Genomic DNA, 21,784 nt, shown 5'->3' with positions numbered 1-21,784 from the left:
TTGAATCACCTTTGTACTTTTGCTAAAAATCAATTGACCATGTTGGTGTGGGTCTATTTCTGGACACTGTTCTGTTCAGTTGATCTATGTGTCTATCCTTTTACCATTAATACACTATCTTGATTACTGTAGCTTTATAATAAATCTTAAAATTGGTTAGTGATTCCACCACATTTATTTATTTATTTAGAGACAGAGTATCACTCTGTTGCCCTGGCTGGAGTGCAGTGGCATAAACATGGCTCACTGCAGCCTCAACCTCCTGGGCTCAAGTGATCCTGCTGCTTCAGCCTCCCAAGTACCTAGTACTACAGGTGTGTGTCACCATGCCTGGCTAATTTTCAAATACTTTGTAGAGATAGGGTCCCATTATGTTACCCAGGCAAGAAATCCTGCTGTGATTTTTATTGGAATTGCATTAACTATATAGATGAATTTGGTGAGCCTTTGAACCTATGAATATTATTTGCCTATTTATTTAGGTCTTCTTTGATTATTTTTCATCAGCTAAAACTTTTATAGTTTTTAGCATACAACTTCTGTACATATAAAAAGTATGTACAGCCTCAGCCTCCCGAGTAGCTGGGACTACAGGTGTGCAGCCCCACGCCCAGCTAATTTTTTTGTATTTTCAGTAGAGACGGAGTTTCACCACATAGACCAAGATGGTCTCAGTCTCTTGACCTCGTGATCCACCCGCCTCGGCCTCCCAAAGTGCTGGGATTACAGGAGTGAGCCACGCACCCGGCCGATATTTTGTTTTTTTAATTTCTAATTGTACATTGCTAATATAGAAACGCGGTTGATTTTCGTGTGTTGACCTTGTATTCTATGATTCTTCTAAACTCACTATTTGGTAGATTTCTTGGGATTTTCTGTGTAGGTGATCGTATTGTCTATGAATAGTGACCATTTTATTTTATTTTTCTATCTGTATGCCTTTTTCTTCTTGACTTACTGCACTGTCTCTGATTTCCAAATGATATGAATACAAATGCTAAGAATATGTATTCTTATCTTGTTCCTGATCTTTAGAGAAAGGATTCAGTCTTCATTAAGTAGGATATTAGCTGTAGTTTTTGTGCATGTTATCAGGTTGAGGAAGTTATCTTTTATTCCTAGTTTCCTGGATGTTTTATAATGAATAGATGGTGTATTTTGCCAATTGCATTTTTCCCACAAATATTGATAGGATCATGTTGTATTTCTTCTTTAGCCCATTAATATTTTGGATTGATTTTTGAATATTGAATCATCCTTATGTTCCTAGGATGTGATTGTAGTATGTTAGTCCCTTTTTGTGTTGCTGGATTTGAATTGCTGGTATTTCACTGAGTATTTTTACATTTATTTTCATGAGAGATACTGGTCTATAGTTTTTTTGTGTTGTCCTTGATCTGGTTTTATTATCGAGGTAATGCCAGACTTAATTAAATGAGTTGGCAAGAGCTCTTTCCTCTTCTATTTTTGGAAGAGTTTTCTACAAAATCTCTTCCAAAAGAAGAGGAAAGAACTCTTGGTGTTATTTCTTCTTTAATTATTTTGTAGAATTTGCCAGTGATGTGTCTGGCATGGATTTCTTTGAATTTATCATGTTTAAAGCTTCTTGCATCTCTGTTTTTCTTTCACTAAATTTGGGGAGTTTTTAGCTATTATTTCTTTTTATTTATTTATTTATTTGAGATGTAGTCTCACTGTCACCCAGGCTGGAGTGCAGTGGCACAGTCGCAGCTCACTTCAACCTCTGCCTCTAGGGATCAAGGGATTCTCCTACCTAAGCCTCCCAAGTAGCTTGGACTACAGGCACCTTCCACCACACCTGGCTAGTTTTTTTTTTATTTTTGGTAGACACGGTTTCTTTATGTTGGCCAGGCTGATCTTAAGTGATCTGCCTACCTCGGTCTCGCAAAGTGCTGGGATTATAAGCATGAGCCGCTGAGCCTGGCCAGCTTCTGTCTGCCTGCCTGCCTGTCTGTCTCTCTCTCTCTCTCTCTCTCTCTCTCTCTCTCTCTCCCCCCTTCTTTCCTTCCCCCTTCCTTCCCTTCCTCCCTTCCTCCTCCCTTCCTTCCTTTCTTTTCTTTTTTTTAAGATGGAGTTTCACTCTTACTGCCCAGGCCAGAGTGCAACAGCGTGATCTCAGCTCACTATAACCTCCACCTCCCAGGTTCAAGGGATTCTCCTGACTCAGCCTCCTGAGTAGCTGGGATTATAGGCAACTGCCACCACACCTGGCTAATTTTTTGTATTTTTAGTAGAGAAGGGTATCACCATATTGACCAGCTGGTCTTGAACTCCTGACCTCAGGTGATCTACCCGCCTTGGCTTCCCAAAGTCCTGGGATTGCAAGTGTGAGCCACCATGCCCAGCTGCTATTCTTTCTTTCTTTCTTTTTGGAGATGGAGTCTTGCTCTGTTGCCCAGGCTGGAGTGCAGTGGTCTCAGCTCACTGCAACCTCCACCTCCCAGGTTCAAGTGATTCTCCTGCCTCAGCCTCCCGAGTAGGTGGAATTATAGGCGCACGCCACCATTCCCTGCTAATGTTTGTATTTTTAGTAGAGACAGGGTTTTACCATGTTGGTCAGGCTGATCTTGAACTCCTGACTTTGTGATCCACCCACCTCAGCCTCCCAAAGTGCTGGGATTACAGGCAGGAGCCACCACGCCCAGCCATTATTTCTTAAAATTGATTTTCTGCTCTACATCTTTCTCCTTTCCTTACATGACTTCAATGACACCATCGTTAGGCCTTTTGGTATTATCCCATATATCCCTGAGACTGTTCTTTTTTTGTTAATTATTTTTCTCCCTGGATAATTTCTACTAATCTGTTGTCCGCTTCTCTGTGTCATTCCTCTGTCATCTCTATTCTCCGAAGTGTCAATCCACTGATTTTTTTTTCAACTTTGGTTATTGTAATTTTAAGTTCTATTTTTTAAAAAATCTTTTTTTGTAGATACTGGGTCTCACTATGTTGCCCAGGCTTGGTCTCAAACTCCTGGCCTCAACTCAAGCACTCCTCCTGCCATGGCCTCCCAAAGTGCTGGAATTATGTGTGAGCCATTTCCAATGGAAATTCTAAAATTTCTATTTTCTATCTTGCTGTGTTGCCCAGGCTAGAGTGCATTCGTGTGATCTTTACTCACTGCAACCTCCGCCTCCCAGTTTCAAGTGATCCTCATGCCTCAGCCTCCCAAATAGCTGGGACTACAGGTGTGTGCCACCATGCCCGACTTATTATTATTATTTTTTTTGGTATTTTTAGTAAAGACGGGGTTGTGTTACTCCAAAAGACGGAGTTTGGCCAGGTTGGTCTCAAACTCCTCACCTCAAGTGATCCACCCGCCTTGGCCTCCCAAAGGCAAGAACCACTGGCAGCCTGCTTAGACTTTGTATCTTGTTTTTTCAAAAGTGTTATGATTACTTTCAACCATTTTTACAATAGCTTCTTTTTTTTTTTGAGATGGAGTTTCGCTCTTGTTACCCAGACTGGAGTGCAATGGCGCGATCTCGGCTCACCGCAACCTCTGCCTTCTGGGTTCAAGCAATTCTCCTGCCTCAGCCTCCTGAGCAGCTGGGATTACAGGCACGCACCACCATGCCCAGCTAATTTTTTGTATTTTTAGTAGAGACGTGGTTTCACCATGTTGACCAGGATGGTCTTGATCTCTTGACCTCGTGATCCACCCACCTCGGCCTCCCAAAGTGCTGGGATTACAGGCTTGAGCCACTGCACCCAGCCTCTAATAGCTTCTTTAAAGTCTTTGTTAGATAATTTCAACATGGATGTCATATAGGTATTGGCATCTGTTGATTGTCTTTTTCCGTAGAACATTAAATGTTTTTGCTGGTTCTGCCTTTATCAAGTATTTTTGGATTATGTCTTGGACATTTGGATTATTATTTTCTGAGACCCTTGCTCTTCTTTCAGTATTAGGGGAATATTGATACAGGTTTAGTATCCATTATCCAAAATGCTTGGGTCCAAAAGTGTTTTGGATTTTTGTTTTTTAAATTTTGGAATATTTGTCTTGTCCTTATTGGACATTTCTAATCCCCAAATCTGAAATCCAAAATACTCCATTGGGCATTTCTTTTGAGCATCATGTCTGTGCTTGAAAAGTTTTGGATTTTGGAGCACGTTGGTTTTCAGGTTTTCAGATTAGGAAAATTCAACCCGTAGTTTAGTTTTTAGGAGACCATCAACCCATTTAGGTTTAGGCCACCATTCTCACCATTTTTCTGTGAGCTGTAATTTCAATGTCAGAATTTATTTGGATCCATCCTGAATATATACCACCTAGTGGCCAGTCTGAGACTTAGGCCATGGTCTATCTCTTAATTCAGCTCTCAGGTTCTGTAAGCTGCTGTTTAGTATCAGATCTATGCATGTGTAGCTCATGGGTGAACACAAGAGTTCATAAACAACTTTATAGGGTCATTTCTTGAACTACTCCCTCTCTGTGATCTCTTCAGTACTTCTGGTTTATGGGACCACCCCCTTTTCAGTCCTTCTGCCCTAAAGTCAGGGTTTTCTTTCTTTTTTTAATTTTTATTTTTAAGAGATAGGGTCTCGCTCTGTTGCTCAGTCAGAGGGCAGTGGCTATTCACAGGCGCAATCCCACTGCTGATTAGCACAGGAATTTTGACCTTCTCTGTTTCCAACCTGGGCTGGTTCATCCCTCCTTAGGCAACCTGGTGGTCCCTCACTTCCTGGAAGTGACCATGTGGATGCCGAGCTTCGTTTGGTTGCTGAGCTTCGTGTGGACACCCTGTAGGCATAGCACACTACAGCCCAAAACTACTGGTGGCAAGCAATTCTCCTGCCTCAGCCTCCAGAGTCGCTGGGACTACAGGCATGCATCACCATGCCTGGCTAATTTTTGTATTTTTAGTAGAGACGGTGTTTTGCCATGTTGGCCAAGCTGGTTTCGAACTCTTGGCTCAAGCGATCCACCTGTCTTGGCCTCCCAAAGTGCTAGGATTACAGGTGTGAGCCACCGCGCTCGGCCAGACTCAGGGTTTTAATTGTCCAACTCCGCTATGCACTTTTTGTGACTGAGCCCAAGGCTAGGACAAAGCAGTAGGAGGACAGAAAGAGAAGAAAAGCATTGGGGACTAACCCCACCCTCTTGAGACTACTGCTCCTCTGACTGGAGAGGAAGGTTCCTGTCATTCACAGTTTCAGTTTCCTGCCATTTTCCCATTGCCACTGCCGCCACTAAAAGTTTGCTTTCAGCTGGCATGTAAGAAAACAGAAAAAAAAAAAGGAAGGAAAGTGGGAGATTTCTATACACTCTGAGTTTTTAGAGACCTCTCTCCTACTCCTCAGGCCGGAACAAAACTGGTTTCTCCTGGAGCTCTCTTTGTCCACATGAGTGGACACTTGTGGATTTTAGGCTACATGTGACCACTCTAGGAGATACCAGAAGAGAAAGAAATGCTGAACTCAGTATTAGTTCAGTGGTACTTCGAATGCTGGTCTTCTTCCCTAATCTGCCTGGCACTGGTTATTTTTTAGAGTCCTCAAATAGCTATCCCTGGTTTTTAGAATTACCTTCAGTAATTGGTTCTATCCCTGGTGAAGTATGCTTACTTCATTTTATCCAGAACTGAAATCTCTATGAAATTTTTAAATGAATAAAGAGTAAAATCAAGTATTTCATTTGGGGGCATAATTTTCCAACAAAATTTTGTGATAGGGCAGGGCACAGTGACTCATGCCTATAATCCCAGCACTTTGGGAGGCTGAGGCAGGCATATCACCTGAGATCAGGAGTTCGAGACAAGCCTGGCCAACGTGGTGAAACCCTGTCTCTACCAAAAATGCAAAAATTAGCCAGGTGTGGTGGCAGGCGCCTATAGTCCCAGCTGCTCAGGAGGCTGAGGCAGGAGAATTCCTTGAACCCAAGAGACAGAGGTTACAGTGAGCTGAGATCGTGCCATTGTACTCCAGCCTGGGTGACAGAGTGAGACTCTGTCTCAAAAAAAAAATTGCGATAGTACAATCTAACATCTGTTACTTCACATCTAACTTGCTAGCACAATCATAAAGAGGGATGTTTTTTCTTTTTTTAGAGAAAGTATACTTAGACTTTATTTTTTCCAAGGGATTGCATTCTTTTGATATTCAAATCATTCTCTTTTCAAATGCCTTTCTTGCCATTATCTTTTGTAATTCTCTCTTGTACTGTTACAACTGTACCAGATCCTCATTTGTCTGTGGCTTCTAGCATGAAGTAAGCAGCCCTCCATCACTGTCCTTGACTTTAGAAAATCCTGACCTTTTATGACAGATTCGCTAATTTACTTTGATTTGCATTATCCTTTCAACTGCACCAGATGGTTAGGAACAGACTGACCCACAAAGAAATAACTTTCTTGTGGTAATTTCTTTGGTAGGGAGAGATGTTAGCAAGTCATGCTGTGTAAGTAGTGAATATTTTTAGCTTATAGCATCATATATTTTGGTATTTGGATAATGATTATTCTTAATTATGAGGACCCCCCCCTTTTAACTAAAAAGACCCCAAAAATTGGAAAATAGAGATGTCAATCCTAATTCCACTCTACTCTTCTTTATATGTATGTTTTGATAAGGTAGCTCTCTCTGTAAAAAAATGTAACCTTTATTCACTTAATAATGTATCTTAGCCAGGCACAGTGGCTTAGGCCTGTAATCCCAGCACTTTGGAAAGCCGAGGTGGGCGGCTCACCTGAGGTCAGGAGTTCAAGATCAACCTGACCAACATGGAGAAACCGTGTCTATACTAAAAATACAAAATTAGCCAGGCGTGGTGGCATTTGCCTGTAATCCCAGCTACTCAGGAGGCTGAGGCAGGAGAATTGCTTGAACCCAGGAGGCAGCGGTTGCAGTGAGCCGAGGTTGCACCATTGCACTCCAGCCTGGGCAACAAGAGCAAAACTCCATCTAAAAAGAAAAAAACTATATATATATAAAACACCATTTTTCATTGTTGCTGTATAATTTTTACCAAATCATTTTTGATAGGCACAGAATTATGAGGAGAGCTCTCCTAAACAAACATATAAGAACTCTTAGATAATAATGTCAAGGTTAGGGATTCTACCTTGCTACCTGTGCCTCTGTGGATCTCTAAAAGAAAGGGTATGACTTGCCAGGAGCAGTGGCTCATGCCTATAATCCCAGCATTTTGGGAGGCCGGGGGCAGGCAGATAACTTGAGGTAGGAGTTCGAGACAAGCCTGGCCAACATGGTGAAACCCCATCTCTACTAAAAATACAAAATTAGCTGGGCATGGTGGTTCATGCCTGTAATACCAGCTACTCGGGAGGCTGAGGTAGGAGAATCGTTTGAACCTGGGAGGCGGAGGTTGTAGTGAGCAGAGATCGCGCCATTGCATTCCAGCCTGGGCGACAAGAGCGAAACTTTGTCTCAAAAATAAAGGGGATATGGCCGAGCGCAGTGGCTCAAGCCTGTAATCCCAGCACTTTGGGAGGCCGAGGCAGGTGGATCACGAGGTCAAGAGATCGAGACCATCCTGGTCAACGTGGTGAAACCCCATCTCTACTAAAAATACAAAAAATTAGCTTGGCGTGGTGGCGCGTGCCTGTAATCCCAGCTACTCAGGAGGCTGAGGCAGGAGAATTGCCCGAACCCAACAGGCGGAGGTTGCGGTGAGCCGAGATCGCGCCATTGCACTCCAGCCTGGGTAACAAGAGCGAAACTCCGTCTCAAAAATAAATAAATTAATTAAAATAAAGGGGATAAGACTTGATTATATATCATCATGGAGCAGCAGATACTGAGTAAGTTCTTTTATGTCTAAGGTCCTGTGGTAGGCACTAGGATATAAATGTGAGGAAACCATTCTGTGTCCTCACAGAACTTGAAGTTAAATGGAGAGGCAGAAGCAAATAAGTAAGTGCAGTAAAGAGAAAACACAGAGGAGGAGAGGGTAGTCCAGAAAGGTTTCATATAAGTGATACCCCTTGAAGGAAGAGTACGTATTTGCCTGTCAGGGCACAGGGCATAGTGGTACATTAAGGGAAGTACATGTAATTCAGTATATCAGGGGACAGGGTCACAGATCTGTACATACTGACATTGAATAGTCTGTAAGACATGTTGTTAAGTACAAAAAGCAAGATGAAAATAGCATGATGATACTGTTTGACTTATGGAAAAAACAAAGCTGTATTGGTGTCCATATATATGTGTGCATAAACACATAACATTGTTGAAAGTACATCTACCAAACTGGTAACATTATTCACTTCCGGAGAAGGGAGTGGATGGAGAGGTAGAGCTGCTGAGGGGACTCTACATATGGTTTGTGTTTTTGGTATCCTTTTTCCTTTTTCTTTCACTCCTGCCCCTGAGAATTCTTTCTTTTCTTTCTTTCTTTTTTTTTGGAGGCTGAGTCTCACTCTTGTTCAGGCTAGAGTGCAGTGGCATGATCTCAGCTCACTGCAACCTCCACCTCCCAGGTTCAAGTGATTCTTGTGCCTCTCAGCCTACTGAGTAGCTGGGACTACAGGTGCACGCCGCCACACCTGGCTAATTTTTTGCATTTTTAGTAGAGACGGGGTTTCACAGTGTTGGCCAGGGCTAGTCTTGAACTCCTTACCTCAAGTGATCCACCTGCCTCAGCCTCCCAAAATGCTTGGATTACAGATGGTAGCCACCAGGGCCAGCCAGTAACCCTTCTTTCAAACAGTTATATAAAATTCAGCTTTCTGGAAACAGGAGAGCCTTTTTTTTTTTTTTTTGAGACAGTCTCACTTTGTTGCCAGGCGCCAGGCTAGAGTACAGTGGCACAATCTCAGCTCACTGCAACCTCTGCCTCCCGGGTTCAAGCAATTTTCCTGCCTCACCCTCCCGAGTAGCTGGGACTACAGGTGCATGCCACCACGCCCAGCTAATTTTTGTATTTTTAGTAGACACGGAGTTTCACCATGTTAGCCATGATGGTCTCTATCTCTTGACCTCGTGATTCGCCCACCTCGGCCTCCCAAAGTGCTGAGATTACAGTCTTGAGCCACCGTGCCCGGCCCCATTTTGTTTTTAAGTTAGGCTGGAGGACATGGAGACCTCGACTCTTGTGTTTGTGTACATGCATGCATGCATGCAAATAAAGAGGACTAGAGAGGCCGGGCGTGGTAGCTCATGCCTGTAATCCCAGCACTTTGGGAGGCCGAGGCAGGTGGATCACTTGAGGTCAGGAGTTCGTGATCTGCCTGACCAACATGGTAAAACCCCGTCTCTTTAAAAAAAAAAAAAAAAGAGAGAGACCTAGAAAGCCGTATAGATCCTGGAGTGTTAACAGTCACAATCTAGCCAGACATGGTGACACACACTTGTAGTCCAGCTACTCAGGAGGCTGAGGCAAGAGGATCACTTGAGCCCAGGAGTTCAAGGCTATAGTAAGTTATCATCACGTCACTGCACTCCAGCATGGTCAACAGAGGAGACCCTGTCTCAAAAATATAAGTAAATAAATAATTTAAAAAATAAAAGCAAAAAAAATCACAGTCTATGAGAGAGCACATTGTACATGTTTTACAGTTTTCTTATTTAGTGTATATTCTGACTTCCTATAAGAAATATTGTCTGTTATAGTTAGTAAATGAATTTTACTTGTAGAGAATTCTCAACACTAGGACTGCATGGTGAATGAGACACTCTCATACGTTGATGGTGATAGTATAACTTGAGGCATTTGTTTGGGAAAGAGATTTAGTATCGTGTCAAGAGTTTGTGAAAATGATCACACCCTTAACTTAGTAACTACATTTCTAAAAATTTGCCCTGTGAAATAACCCAGGAGACTTACATAAAAATATGCCTATGTGAGAGATTTATTTATTTATTTATTTTTGAGACAGAGACTCACTCTGTTGTCCAGGCTGGAGTGCAGTGGTGTGCTCTTGGCTCGCTGCAGCCTTTGCCTCCCGGGTTCAACTGATTCTCTGCCTCAGCCTCCCGAGTATCTGGGATTATAGGCACCTGCCACCACGCTCAGCTAATTTTTGTATTTTTAGTAGAGAGGGTTTCACCATCTTGGCCAGGCTGGTTTTGAATTCCTGACCTCATGATCCACCCGCCTCAGCCTCCCGAAGTGCTGGGATTACAGGTGTGAGCCACTACGTCCCGCCCAAGAACATTTTTATAATGAAAAATTAAAAACGACTTTTTTTTTTAAATGGAGTATCACTCTTGTTGCCCAGGCTGGAGTGCAATGGCGTGATCTCAGCTCACTGCAACCTCTGCCACCCAGATTCAAGCAGTTCTCTTGCTCAGTCTCCCAAGTAGCTAGGATTACAGGCATGTGCCACTATGCCCAGCTAATTTTTGTATTTTTAGTAGAGACAGGGTTTCACCATGTTGGCCAGGCTGGTCTGGAACTTCTGGCCTCAGGTGAGCCCTGCCTTGGCCTCCCAGAGTGCTGACATTACAGGTGTGAGCCACTGTGCCCGGCCGTCCTTTACCTGAACTTTATATGTACTCCCTTTTTTTCTTTGCTTGTTTGTCCGTCTGTCCGTCCGTCCTTCCTTCCTTCCTTCCTTGCTTTTTTCCTTCCTTCCCTCTCTTCCTTCCTTCCTTCTCTTTTCTCTCTTCCTTCCTTCTCTTCTCTCCCTTCCTTCCTTCTCTTCTCTCTCTTCCTTCTCTTTTCTCTCTTCCTTCCTTTCTCTCCTTCCTTCCTCTTTCTTTCTTTCTCTCCTTCCTTCTTTCCTTTCTTTCCTTCTTTCCTTTCTCTCTCTCTCTTTCTTCTTTCTTTCTCTCTCTCTCTCCTTTCTTTCTTTTCTGTCTTTTCTTTCTCTCCTCTTTCTTGTTTCACTCTATTGCCCAGGCTGTAGTGTGGTGGCACAGTCTCAGCTCACTGCAGCCTTGACCTCCAAGGCTCAAGCAGTCCTCCCACCTCAGCCTCCCAAGTACCTGGAACTACAGGCACATGCCACCACACCCAGCTAATTTTTGTATTTTTTGTAGAGATGGAGTTCTGCCATGTTACCCAAGCTGGTCTGAAATTCTGGGTGGAAGTGATCAGCCTCCCAAAGTGCTGGGATTACAGGTGTGAGCCACCATACCCAACTGATATGTACTCTTTTGTGTCTCCCTTCTTCAGTCAGTATATTATCTTTGAGACTTACACATGTTATTGTGTATATCAATAGTTCGTTTTTTTATTACTGTATAATATTCCATTGTATGAATATACCACAATTTATTTATTCTTCTATTGATATATAGAGAGAGTTGTTTTCAGTTTGGGGCTATTATGAATAAAGCAGTTAACATTCTTGTTCATGTCTTTTGGTGGATACATGTACTCATTTCTCTTGGATAAATACTTAGAAGTAGGATTGCTGTATCATATGGTAAGTATAATTTAATTGGATTAGAAACTGCCAAATTGTTTTCCAAACTGTACCAATGTATGTTCCCACCATCAATGGACTGGAGTTCAATTATTTCATATCCTTGCCAGTGCTTGATACTGATAGTCCTTTATTTTAGCCATTCTTGTAGATTTATAGTGGTATCATATTGTGGTTTTATATATGTTTAAGTGCCTTTGGTTTTAATGTTTATAACTTTTGAATCAATTTTATTTTTAGGATATTTTCCTAAGAGCATAATCTGAAATCCAGAAAAAAAATTATATAGATAATATATACTCTTTGCTGTATATCTTATAAAAGCCAAAGGTGAAAAATGACTGTTGGATATTAGGGGAGAGGTTACATAATTTATGACACATTCATAATGGCAAAATATGCAGCCATTCAAAATTACTTAGATGAGATGATTATTATAATAAAAGTAAGATACAAAATTGTAAGTAATAGACCAGCTATACATCAACAAAAAAATTATATAAACTAATACTGTAAGCCAGGCACAGTGGTTTATGCCTGTTATCCCAGGACTTTGGGAAGCTGAGGTGGGAGGATTGCTTGAAGCCAAGAGTTTGAAAGCAGCCTGAGCAAAAATACTAAGATTGACTGGGCACGGTGGCTCATGCCTGTAATCCCAGCACTTTGGGAGACCAAGGCGGGCAGATCACCTGAGGTCAGGAGTTCAAGGACCAAGCCTTACCAATGTGGTGAAACCCCGTCTCTACTAAAAATACAAAAATTAGCCAGGAGTGGTGGCACACACTGTAATCCCAGCTACTTGAGAGGCTGAGGCAGGAGAATCGCTTGAACCCAGGAGGTGGAGTTTGCAGTGAGCCAAGATGGCACCATTGAGCTCCAGCCTGGGTGTCAGAGCGAGACTCCGTCTCAAAAAATAATAATAATAATAAAATAATAAAATTAAAACATACTGTAAGAGACGATACCAAAATATCTTTGGATGGTCATACTATGTGATTCTTCCCTCTCATCCTAATGTATTTTTTGTAATAACCATGTAATAATTTTAGAATAGCACAAAATATAAGTAAGCTTTTTTAAGTATTCCATATTTTATGTTTCATAATGCTTTCTCCCTGCCTGATCTTTTCTGCCAAGCGAAAATGTGCTGTCTTAGGTTTCTTTAAATATTTGATTTCTGATCATTATTTTAACTCCCAAATTATACATTGTATTTAAAAAACACTCTCATGTTGTTTCTTCTTCTGAAAATGTGATGTTTCAACATCCAGTCCAGGACAGAAGATAAAATAGAGCGATTCAAGAAAGCAGTTGAGTACTATTCAGTCACAACCAAACTCTCTTCACTGCCAGTGGGTCCCTCCTTTCTAGGTAAGGCTTCCATCTGACCCTAAGCTGCTCTGTTCATAGGGGAAACTGAGTTGGTCCCTCCTCCAGAGCCAGAGTGGAATCACTCGTTGGTGTTGTATCCTCCTACAAGTCATCCCTTGTCCCTGTTGGGGAGGCTTTCTCCTTTTGATTTCTATGTCATAAGAGACATAACATAAGAAGGTCCCTGGCCAGGTACGGTGGCTTACACCTGTAATCCTGGCACTTTGGGAGGCCAAGGTGGGTGGATCACCTGAGGTCAGGAGTTCATGTCCAGCCTGGCCAACATGGGGAGGCCCTGTCTCTACTAAAAATACCAAAAATTAACCAAGCATGGTGGCAGGTGCCTATAATCCCAGCTACTTGGGAGGCTGAGGCAGGAGAATCCCTTGAACCCAGGAGGCGGAGGTTGCACTGAGCTGAGATCATGCCATTGCACTCCAGCCTGGGCAACAAGAGTGAAGCTGCGTCTAAAAAAAGGGGGAGGGCTGCTTTCTCAAATGTATTGATGGGGTGCAATGCCGTTTCCTTAGCTTGGGCTTCTTCTGATGCGAACCCCCGTTCTGGCCTGGTATATGTAAAATAGCCCTGTCTTTGGGGTCTAGCCTAAGTTGGAATTCCATCTCTGCTAATTACTAGCAAATGAACCTTGGCAAGTCACATTTGTATGAAATGTGGCTCATGATACCTACTTTATAAGATTCTTGCCAGATAAAATAATTTATGTCAGGTTTGCAGCATGGCACATAGTAGCTGTTCAATAAATTGTAACTTATTAATAACAATTTTTCAGGTGATATAGGGTGAGCAGAATATAAGATGGTAGAATTATTAGAATTGACTGAAGAATTATTGGAATTGACTGAAGTATATCTCTTTCTCTTGGCTTCAGGTTTTCGGAATAATAGGCTGGGAAATCCTCCCCCTCCACAAAATCAGGTGGGCGCCATTTCTGCTGGAAAGCCAATGGTAAGCATCCTTTAGTGTGAGACCATTTATTAGCATTAGACTCAGGTTGCTTCCTGATTTTTATAATCTGAGGAGTTAGGGTGATTCAGTGTTACTAGACTGTCAAGGCCATATATACCTATATTACCTTCTCAACTTAAGGCTGGAAGACTATGCAAAAAAAGCATCCAAATCAGTACCACTGGTCGTTGTGAAAGTAGATTAGCTAATATCAGAGAATAGTTCTAGGAGTCCTCATCTGTTTATTGTCCTGCCTGTGGAGCCTTCTGTTTATATGTCACTGTTAGAATCATTTCTCATTATTCTCACTAGGTACTTTGTATCTCAACAGTCTCTGCTACTGGCATCATCCACTGTGTCACTCACAACTTCAGAGGGAGCCATCTTGGAGCCTTGTAAAATGTTAAATAGCTTTTCTGTCTGTTTTATCCTTTAGTTTTCTCACCAAGTGCCCCAGAAAGTGAAATATCCATCACCATTCCCAGTGGGACCCAACTCATCTTTTCTCTTCTCCTCCCATACTTTGGGGGAATCCCATGCTTTTTCTGAGGATCCCATGCTGCAGAACAGCCCCTTTGCCAGTTGGGCTGTCTCTTATGACTCTTCTGCATCCCAGTTTCCCAATTATCTGCCTTCTAAAGCATCACCTCCTTTGGGACCAGACTCTTCCCAGTCCTCTTCCTCCGATGGTGATGAGCCAAATGGAGCTAGCACTGAGTAAGTATCTCTATAGACGCTTAGGGAAATAGATATCTGAGGCATCTGTATTATTTTACTTGTTAGATGGGTAGAGGGTGTGGGGAAGTATAATTCCTGGCTTTCCTGGCTTTCTTCTGTAGTGTTTTGCTCTTAGGAAAGCAAAGTAGGAAAACTTTTTCTCTGTTTGCCCAGTTCATGCTTATTTGGCCCTGTGCAGATGGTAATTTTCAAACACCCAAGCCACTGAGGTAAAAGGCAGGATAGTAGCTGGTTAAGGAAGCCTTGGTGTGGATAGTGTGTCTATCATTTCTTAATTTGTGAGAAGAGTAGATTAAATGTCAAAAAAAAGACAGAAAAGCATTTATGGAGTAGAAATAGTGGAATAGTTGAGTAAGCAATTATATTGCTTACTAAGACAGGGTTCTGAGGATTCAAAGAGTGGGATTTGTGCTAGCTCATTTGTTCATAGATTATTCCTCTAAGCAGATTATTGCTGGGAAGTAGAGCTGCTTTGAGGTTGTAATTGTGATTATTTTCTTAAAACAAGCAAACTCGCTGGGCACAGTGGCTAATTTCTATTATCCCAGCACTTTGGGAGACTGAGGTGGGCAGATCACCTGAGGTTAGGAGTTCAAGACCAACCTGACCAACATGGAGAAACCCCGTCTCTACTAAAAAATACAAAATAAGCCAGGTGTGGTGGCGCATGCCTGTAATCCTAGCTATACGGGAGGCTGAGGCAGGAGAATCGCTTGAACCCAGGAGGCAAAGGGTGTGGTGAGCTGAGATCGCGTCACTACACTCCAGCCTGGGCAACAAGAGCAAAACTCCGTCTCGGAAACAAAACAAAACAAAACAAAACAGAAAAACTCTAAATATGTAATCTTACAAGGTATAAAGGGTCCAGAGTGATTCCAATGACTTGATCACTTTGGTTGGTATCAGATGAAAGAAGCCAAGAAGTCAGTAATGGCCATTGAAAGAAAAGTTATCAGTCCAGTGCTAACCCAGTGTCCTGACCGCCAAAGGGTTTGTCAGACTCCTTGGGTCCAGTACAGGCATCTTGAGTAGGAATATTTTTATCAGTCTCCCTGTTTTTATCAGTCTCCCTTTTCTGCTTGACACTGTCTTTCTAAATTTTTTAGTCATATCACAGAATCACTTCCGCACCAGCCGGAGTGGGAAAATCCTAATCGTGACAGAGGGTCCTGGCCACGGCCTGTTGATACTAGAGTTTCAGAAGCGAGCCTAGGTGATGGCGAACCCCACATCCCATCTCTGCTGTCTATGTCTACAAGGAACCACATGGATATCACTATTCCACCCTTACCTCCAGTAGCTCCAGAAGTCTTGAGAGTTGCTGAACACAGACACCGGAGGGGTCTTATGTACCCATATATCTACCACGTCCTCACTAAGGTGAGGCAGCACATCAGCACCTACATCCCTGTTCTTAACACTGTACTTCCTACTTCCTAGGACTGTAAGTTACCAGAGAACCTTCTGATCATTGGTATATGAAGTCAGAAAAAGGAGACCACATACAGTGGGCCCCTCATCATACTAAGGCCTTAGGTGAGGCCAGACTAGCAGGAGTTGGGACTGTGTGGTAAATGAGGCCCCTAGAAGAGAAGTGTAATTGTGAGATTTTGAAGTAGATAATGCACCAAGTTGGTGGACTCTGGTTCTAGGGATGGACACAGTCTAAGAAGCATTATGCCCTTTTACTTACCTCTTTCTCTACTTGTGCAAAGCTGTTCCCCTCCTCCAGTCTTATACATACCCATCCCCCAGCAAAATGGCTAAGGTGGACTTTCCCCATTAGTAAGTTATAGTCGGTTATTGTTGAGACTTTATTTATTTTATTTTATTTTTTGAGACAGAGTCTCGTTTTGTTGCTGAACTGGAGTGCAAGGGCGCAATCTTGGCTCACTGTAACCTCCGCCTTACAGGTTCAAGCAATTCTCTTGCCTCAGCCTCCTGAGTAGCTGGGATTATAGACATGTGCCACCATGCCTGGCTAACTTTTGAATTTTTAGTACAAACAGGGTTTCACCATGTTGGTCAGGCTGGTCGCGAGCTCCTGACCTCAGGTGATCCACCCACCTCAGCCTCCCAAAGTGCTGAGATTATAGGCATGAGCCACTGCGCCTGGCCGTTGATACTTCAAAAATGAAATACAGAGGCCGGGCGCAGTGGCTCACGCCTGTAATCCCAGAACTTGGGGAGGTCGAGGTGGGCAGATCACGAGGTTAGGAGTTTGAGACCAACATGGTGAAACCCCATCTCTACTAAAAATAGAAAAGTTAGCCAGGTGTCATGGTATATACCTGTAATCCCATCTACTCAGGAGGCTGAGGCAGGAGAATTAACTTGAACCAGGAGGCTGAGGTTGCAGTGAGCTGAGATTGCACCACTGCACTCCAGTTGGGCGACAGAGCAAGACTTCGTCTCAAAAAATAAAAAATAAAAATGAAATATAGCTTGTAAATTAACTACGATGAGCTAAGCTCGTTACAGCTTCTTTTTAGTATGAAACACTGTCTAAATACAAATAAAAAATTAGTGGTTAAGCCACAGGACTACAGTTTATCATTGGTTCTTAGCTCACTTCTAAACTTAAGGTAACTCAGTTCTTTCTTTTCCCTGGACCTTTCTCTTGTTAGGGTGAAATTAAGATCCCCGTATGTATTGAGGATGAGTGTAACATGGAGCTGCCTCCAGCTGCTCTCTTATTCCGGTCAGCTCGTCAATATGTATATGGAGTTCTTTTTAGTCTGGCAGAGACACAGAGGAAAATGGAACGTTTGGCCATGCGACGGCGGCTGCCTGTGGAAGGTAAGTATAGTTCTAGCTATGACAGTTCTCAGCACTTGACACAGAACAAATATGTCTATGCAGGCACATTGTGTACCGATTTAAGAAAATACAACATTCAACAGAATACATATTGGTATTGGATATACATTAACTTAAGCTCCAATTCTGCAATTATCAAGCATTTAGAGTGACTGCTATTTATAAGAACCATGCTCGGCCAGGCATGGCAGCTCATACCTGTAATTCCAGTACTTTGGAAGGCCAACACAGGCGGATCACTTAAGCTCAGGAGTTCGAGACCAGCGTGGGCATCATGGCAAGACTCCATCACTATAAAGAACGCCAGGTACAGTGCCTCATGCCTGTAATCCCAGCACTTTGTGGGGTGGAGGTGGATGGACCTCTTCAGGAGCTCAAGACCAGCCTGGGTAACATGGAGAAACTGCCTCTACTAAAAAGAGAAAAAAATTAGTCAATCAAGGTTGTGCGCAGCTGTAGTCTCAGCTACTTGGGGGGCTAAGATGGGAGAACTGATTGAGTCTGGGAGGTGAAGGCTACTGTGAGCCCTGATCATGTTACTGTACTACAACCTGGGTGACAGAGTGAGACCCTGTGTGAAAAAAAATTGGCTGAGTATGGTAGCACATGCTTTTAGTACCAGCTACTTGTGGGACTGAGACAGGAAGATCACTTGACTCTGGGAGGTGGAGGCTGCAGTGAGCTATGATTGTGCCACTGCACTCCAACCTGGGTGACCCTGTCTCACACACAAAAAAAGAACCATACTGAGTTTTGGGAACAGAGCTGTATCTAAGCAGTCTTTCTCTTCCGTGAATGTTTTGTTTTGGGATTTGAACCTGTAGGTACTTGGAGACATTGTGGTATTTTAAACTACAGAGTGCCATAGTCAAATTAGTATGTTCAAAAGACCATTTCTGTTTCTGGGAAGCTAGAGTAGATAAGATTTACTTTTCCTTAGTCCTCATGCTAAGTACAACTAAAAGCCCAGGACATTATCCATAAAACAAGCACAAGACATTCTAGAAAGTAGAGATCCTGGGGCTCAAGGAATGACACAGTGGTGCAGTGGTGAGTTCCCTGAATTTTCTTTTTGCTTCACATATCGTAGACTGGGTGTGGGGCAAACTGGCAGCCCAGAAATGGCAACAGCTGCAGACCAGTATAAGCCCTCCCAAAACGGACTTTCTCTGGCCAACAGACCAGAAAGGAACAACCTAGCAACACAGAGATTTTTACATAATAATAACCTCTGTACTCTAGCCAAATACCACAGAAAAGCTATGGTCTACCCCCACCCCTACCAGCAAAGGCCAAATGAAGAGCCTAGACTTCCATACTTATCCAGGCTGTAATGAGGTGTCCCACCTGCTCTCCTGGGGAGGTGTCAGACAAGGTCAAGTGGGGAGCCAGGACTTCCACTTCCACCTGACAATAATGACATAGTGTCCCCCTTTACCCACGAGAGTAAAGGTCGAAACAGACCTACTAAAACACAAGGTTTAAGTAAGATTCAGAGTCTTTTAAAATAATACCCAAAATGTCCAGTTTTCAATTGAAAACCCCTCATCATACCTAGAACCAGAAAGATGTCAAATGCAGACCTCAAGATAAGAAAAGGAAATGAACATAGAGGCCAGGTGCAGTGGCTCATACCTATAATCCCAGCACTTTGAGAGGCTGAGGCAGGTGGATCACAAGGTCAGGAGTTCGACACCAGCCTGGCCAGCATGGTGAAACCCTGTCTCTTGTGAAGATACAAAAAATTAGCCAGATGTGGTGGTGCATGCCTGTAATCCTAGCTACTTGACAGGCTGAGGCTGGATAATTGCTTGAACCCAGGAGGCAGAGGTTGCAGTGAGCCGATCGTGCCATTGCACTCCAGTCTGGGTGACAGGGTGAGACTGTCTCAAGAAAAAAAAAGAACGAAAAAGAAAATGAACATAGAGATGACAGAAGTTTGAATTATCTCACAAGGATTTCAAAACAGCCACCATAAAAATGCTTTGGTAAGCAGTTATAGATGGGTTTGATGTTTGAATAGCAAAAGAAACAACAGAGTCAGTAGCCTACAGAATGGGAAAAAATATTTGCAAACTGCATTGGACAGAGGGCTAATACTCAGAATCTATAAGGAACTCAAACAACTCAAGAAAAAAGCAAACAATCCCAATTAAAAATTAGGCAAAGGACAAGAGTGGACATTTTGCAAAAGAAGATGTACAAATCACCAACAAATATGTGAAAAAAATACTCAGCATCACTAGTTATCAGAGAAATGCATATAAAAACCACAATGAGCTGGGTGCAGTGGCTCATGCCTATAATCCCAGCACTTTGGGAGGCTGAGGTGGGCAGATCACATGAGGCCAGGAGTTTGAAACCAGCCTGGCCACCATGAAGAAACCCCATCTCTACTAAAAATACAAAAAATTAGATGGGCACGGTGGCGTGCACTTGTAAGCCCTTGTACTCGAGGGGGTGGGAAGGAGAGCAGGGCTGAGGCACGAGAATTGCATGAGCCTGGGAGGTGGAGGTTGCAATGAACCAATCCTAAAACAAACAGATGTTGTCAAGGATGCAGAGAAAAGGAAATGCTTATATACTCTTGGTAGGAATGTAAATTAGTGCAACATTTATAGAAAATAATATAGAGATTTCTCAAAGAACTAAAAATGAACTACCATTCGATGTAGCAATCCCACTACTGGGTATACATTCAAAGGGAAAGAAATTATTATATCAAAAAAGATACCTGGGTCAAGCATGGTGGCTCACACCTACAATCTCAATACTTAGGGAGCCCCAGGTGGGAAGATGCTTGAGACCAGGAGTTTGACACCAGCCTGGGCAGCATAGTGACACCCCATCACTACAAAAAAAAATTTTTTTTTAATATAACTGAGGATGGTGCACACCTGTAGTCCCAGCTGTTCTGCAGGATTGCTTGCACCCAGGAGTTTGAGGCCGCAGTGGGCTGTGATAGCTCCATTGCACTCCAGCCTGGATAACAGAGTAAGACCTCATCTCTTAAAAAGAAAACTCAGTACATAAAATCAACACTTCAGACTAGTATCCTTCATCAGTGTATGTTATGGATTGAGTGTTTCTGCCCTCCTCCCCAATTCATATGTTGAAATACTGACCCATAATGTGATGGTATTAGGAGATGGGGCCTTTGGGAGGTAATAGGTCATGAGTGTAGAACCTTCATGAATGAGATTAGTGCCCTTATAAAAGGAACACCAGATAGCTCTTTCTACTCTCCACTATGTGAGGAGACAATGAAAAGACAGCCATCTGCAAACCGGGAAGCAGGTCCTCACCGGATGTGTCTGCCAATATCTTGATCTTAGACTTCCAGCCTCAATAATCGTAAGAAATCAATTTCTGTTATTTATAAGCCTTCCCGTCTATGGTACTTTGTTTATAGCAGCCAAATTCACTAAGACAATATGGATGTAAAAATTCTTAACAAAATATTAGCCAGGGGAATTCAGCAATATATAAAAAGAATTACATGCCATGGCCAAGGCCGAGTAGGGTTTATTCCATTGTTATAAGCCTTGTTCAATATTTGAAAAATCAATAAATATAATCCACCAAATAAACAGGCTAAAGAAAAAAAATCATGTGATTATATCAGTGGATACAGAGAAAGCAATTGACAAAATTCAACACTAACATTCATGATAAGATCTATCAGGAAACTACAAGAGTAGAGGGGAAATTCCTCAGGATAAAGAATATCTACAAAGAACCTACAGCTAACATACAGTCATTCCTTGCCATATGTGGGGGATTGGTTCCAGGACCCCCACATATACTAAAATTCACTCATAATCAAGTCCGACAGTAGGCCCTGCAGAACCTGTGTATACCAAAAGTTGGCCCTCTATGTACATGGGTTTGGCATCATGTGAATTCTTTATTTTCTATTGGTGTTTGGTTGAAAAAAATTTGTGTGTAAGTGGACCTGTGTAGTTCAAACTTGTATTCAAGGATCAACTATACCTAGTGGTGAAAGGTAATGTTTTTCCCCTAAAATCAGGAACAAGGCTAGGATGTCTGCTCTTTCCACTGCTTTTCAACATAGTACTAGAAGTTTTAGCCAGTGCAGTAGGGCAAGAAAATGAAATCGAAGGCATAGACATCAGTAAGGAAGAAATAAAACTAATTGCAGATGACATATAGTTAGTCTATGTTGAAAATCACAAGGAATCCACAACAAAACTCCTGCAACTAATAAGTGAGTTTGTTAAGGTTGCAGGATACAAGATAAACATAAAAATTGATTATCTTTCTACATACTGACAATGAATATGTGGAACTGAAACAAAAATATGCAAGACCATTTACAGTCCTTCCAGAGAAAATGAAATAAACATTTAACAAAAGGTATTCAAAATCTGTATGCTGAGAGTCGCAACACACTGATGAAACAAATAAAAGATCTAAATAAATGGAGAAATACAGATGTTCATGGATTAGAAAACTCAACATAGTAAAGATGTCAGTTCTCTCCAACTTGATAACACAGGTTTGATGCA

General features: G+C 42.4%; 1 protein-coding gene across 1 annotated transcript in view; it reads left to right on the top strand.

Annotated features, from left to right (window-relative positions):
• The window catches only part of FAM120C (family with sequence similarity 120 member C), a 105,075-nt gene that overhangs the window by 36,965 nt on the left and 46,326 nt on the right, over nucleotides 1-21,784 (top strand). Inside the window, exons 5-9 of the mRNA XM_002807889.6 lie at nucleotides 12,632-12,731; nucleotides 13,621-13,697; nucleotides 14,134-14,414; nucleotides 15,542-15,815; nucleotides 17,063-17,234. Coding sequence (XP_002807935.4) covers nucleotides 12,632-12,731; nucleotides 13,621-13,697; nucleotides 14,134-14,414; nucleotides 15,542-15,815; nucleotides 17,063-17,234 — 904 coding nt within the window. The remainder of the gene's footprint in view (nucleotides 1-12,631; nucleotides 12,732-13,620; nucleotides 13,698-14,133; nucleotides 14,415-15,541; nucleotides 15,816-17,062; nucleotides 17,235-21,784) is intronic.

The sequence above is a fragment of the Callithrix jacchus genome, chromosome X (assembly GCF_049354715.1).
Source record: "Callithrix jacchus isolate 240 chromosome X, calJac240_pri, whole genome shotgun sequence".
NCBI classification, from domain to species: domain Eukaryota; kingdom Metazoa; phylum Chordata; class Mammalia; order Primates; family Cebidae; genus Callithrix; species Callithrix jacchus.
This window is presented reverse-complemented; position numbering and strand designations above follow the sequence as displayed.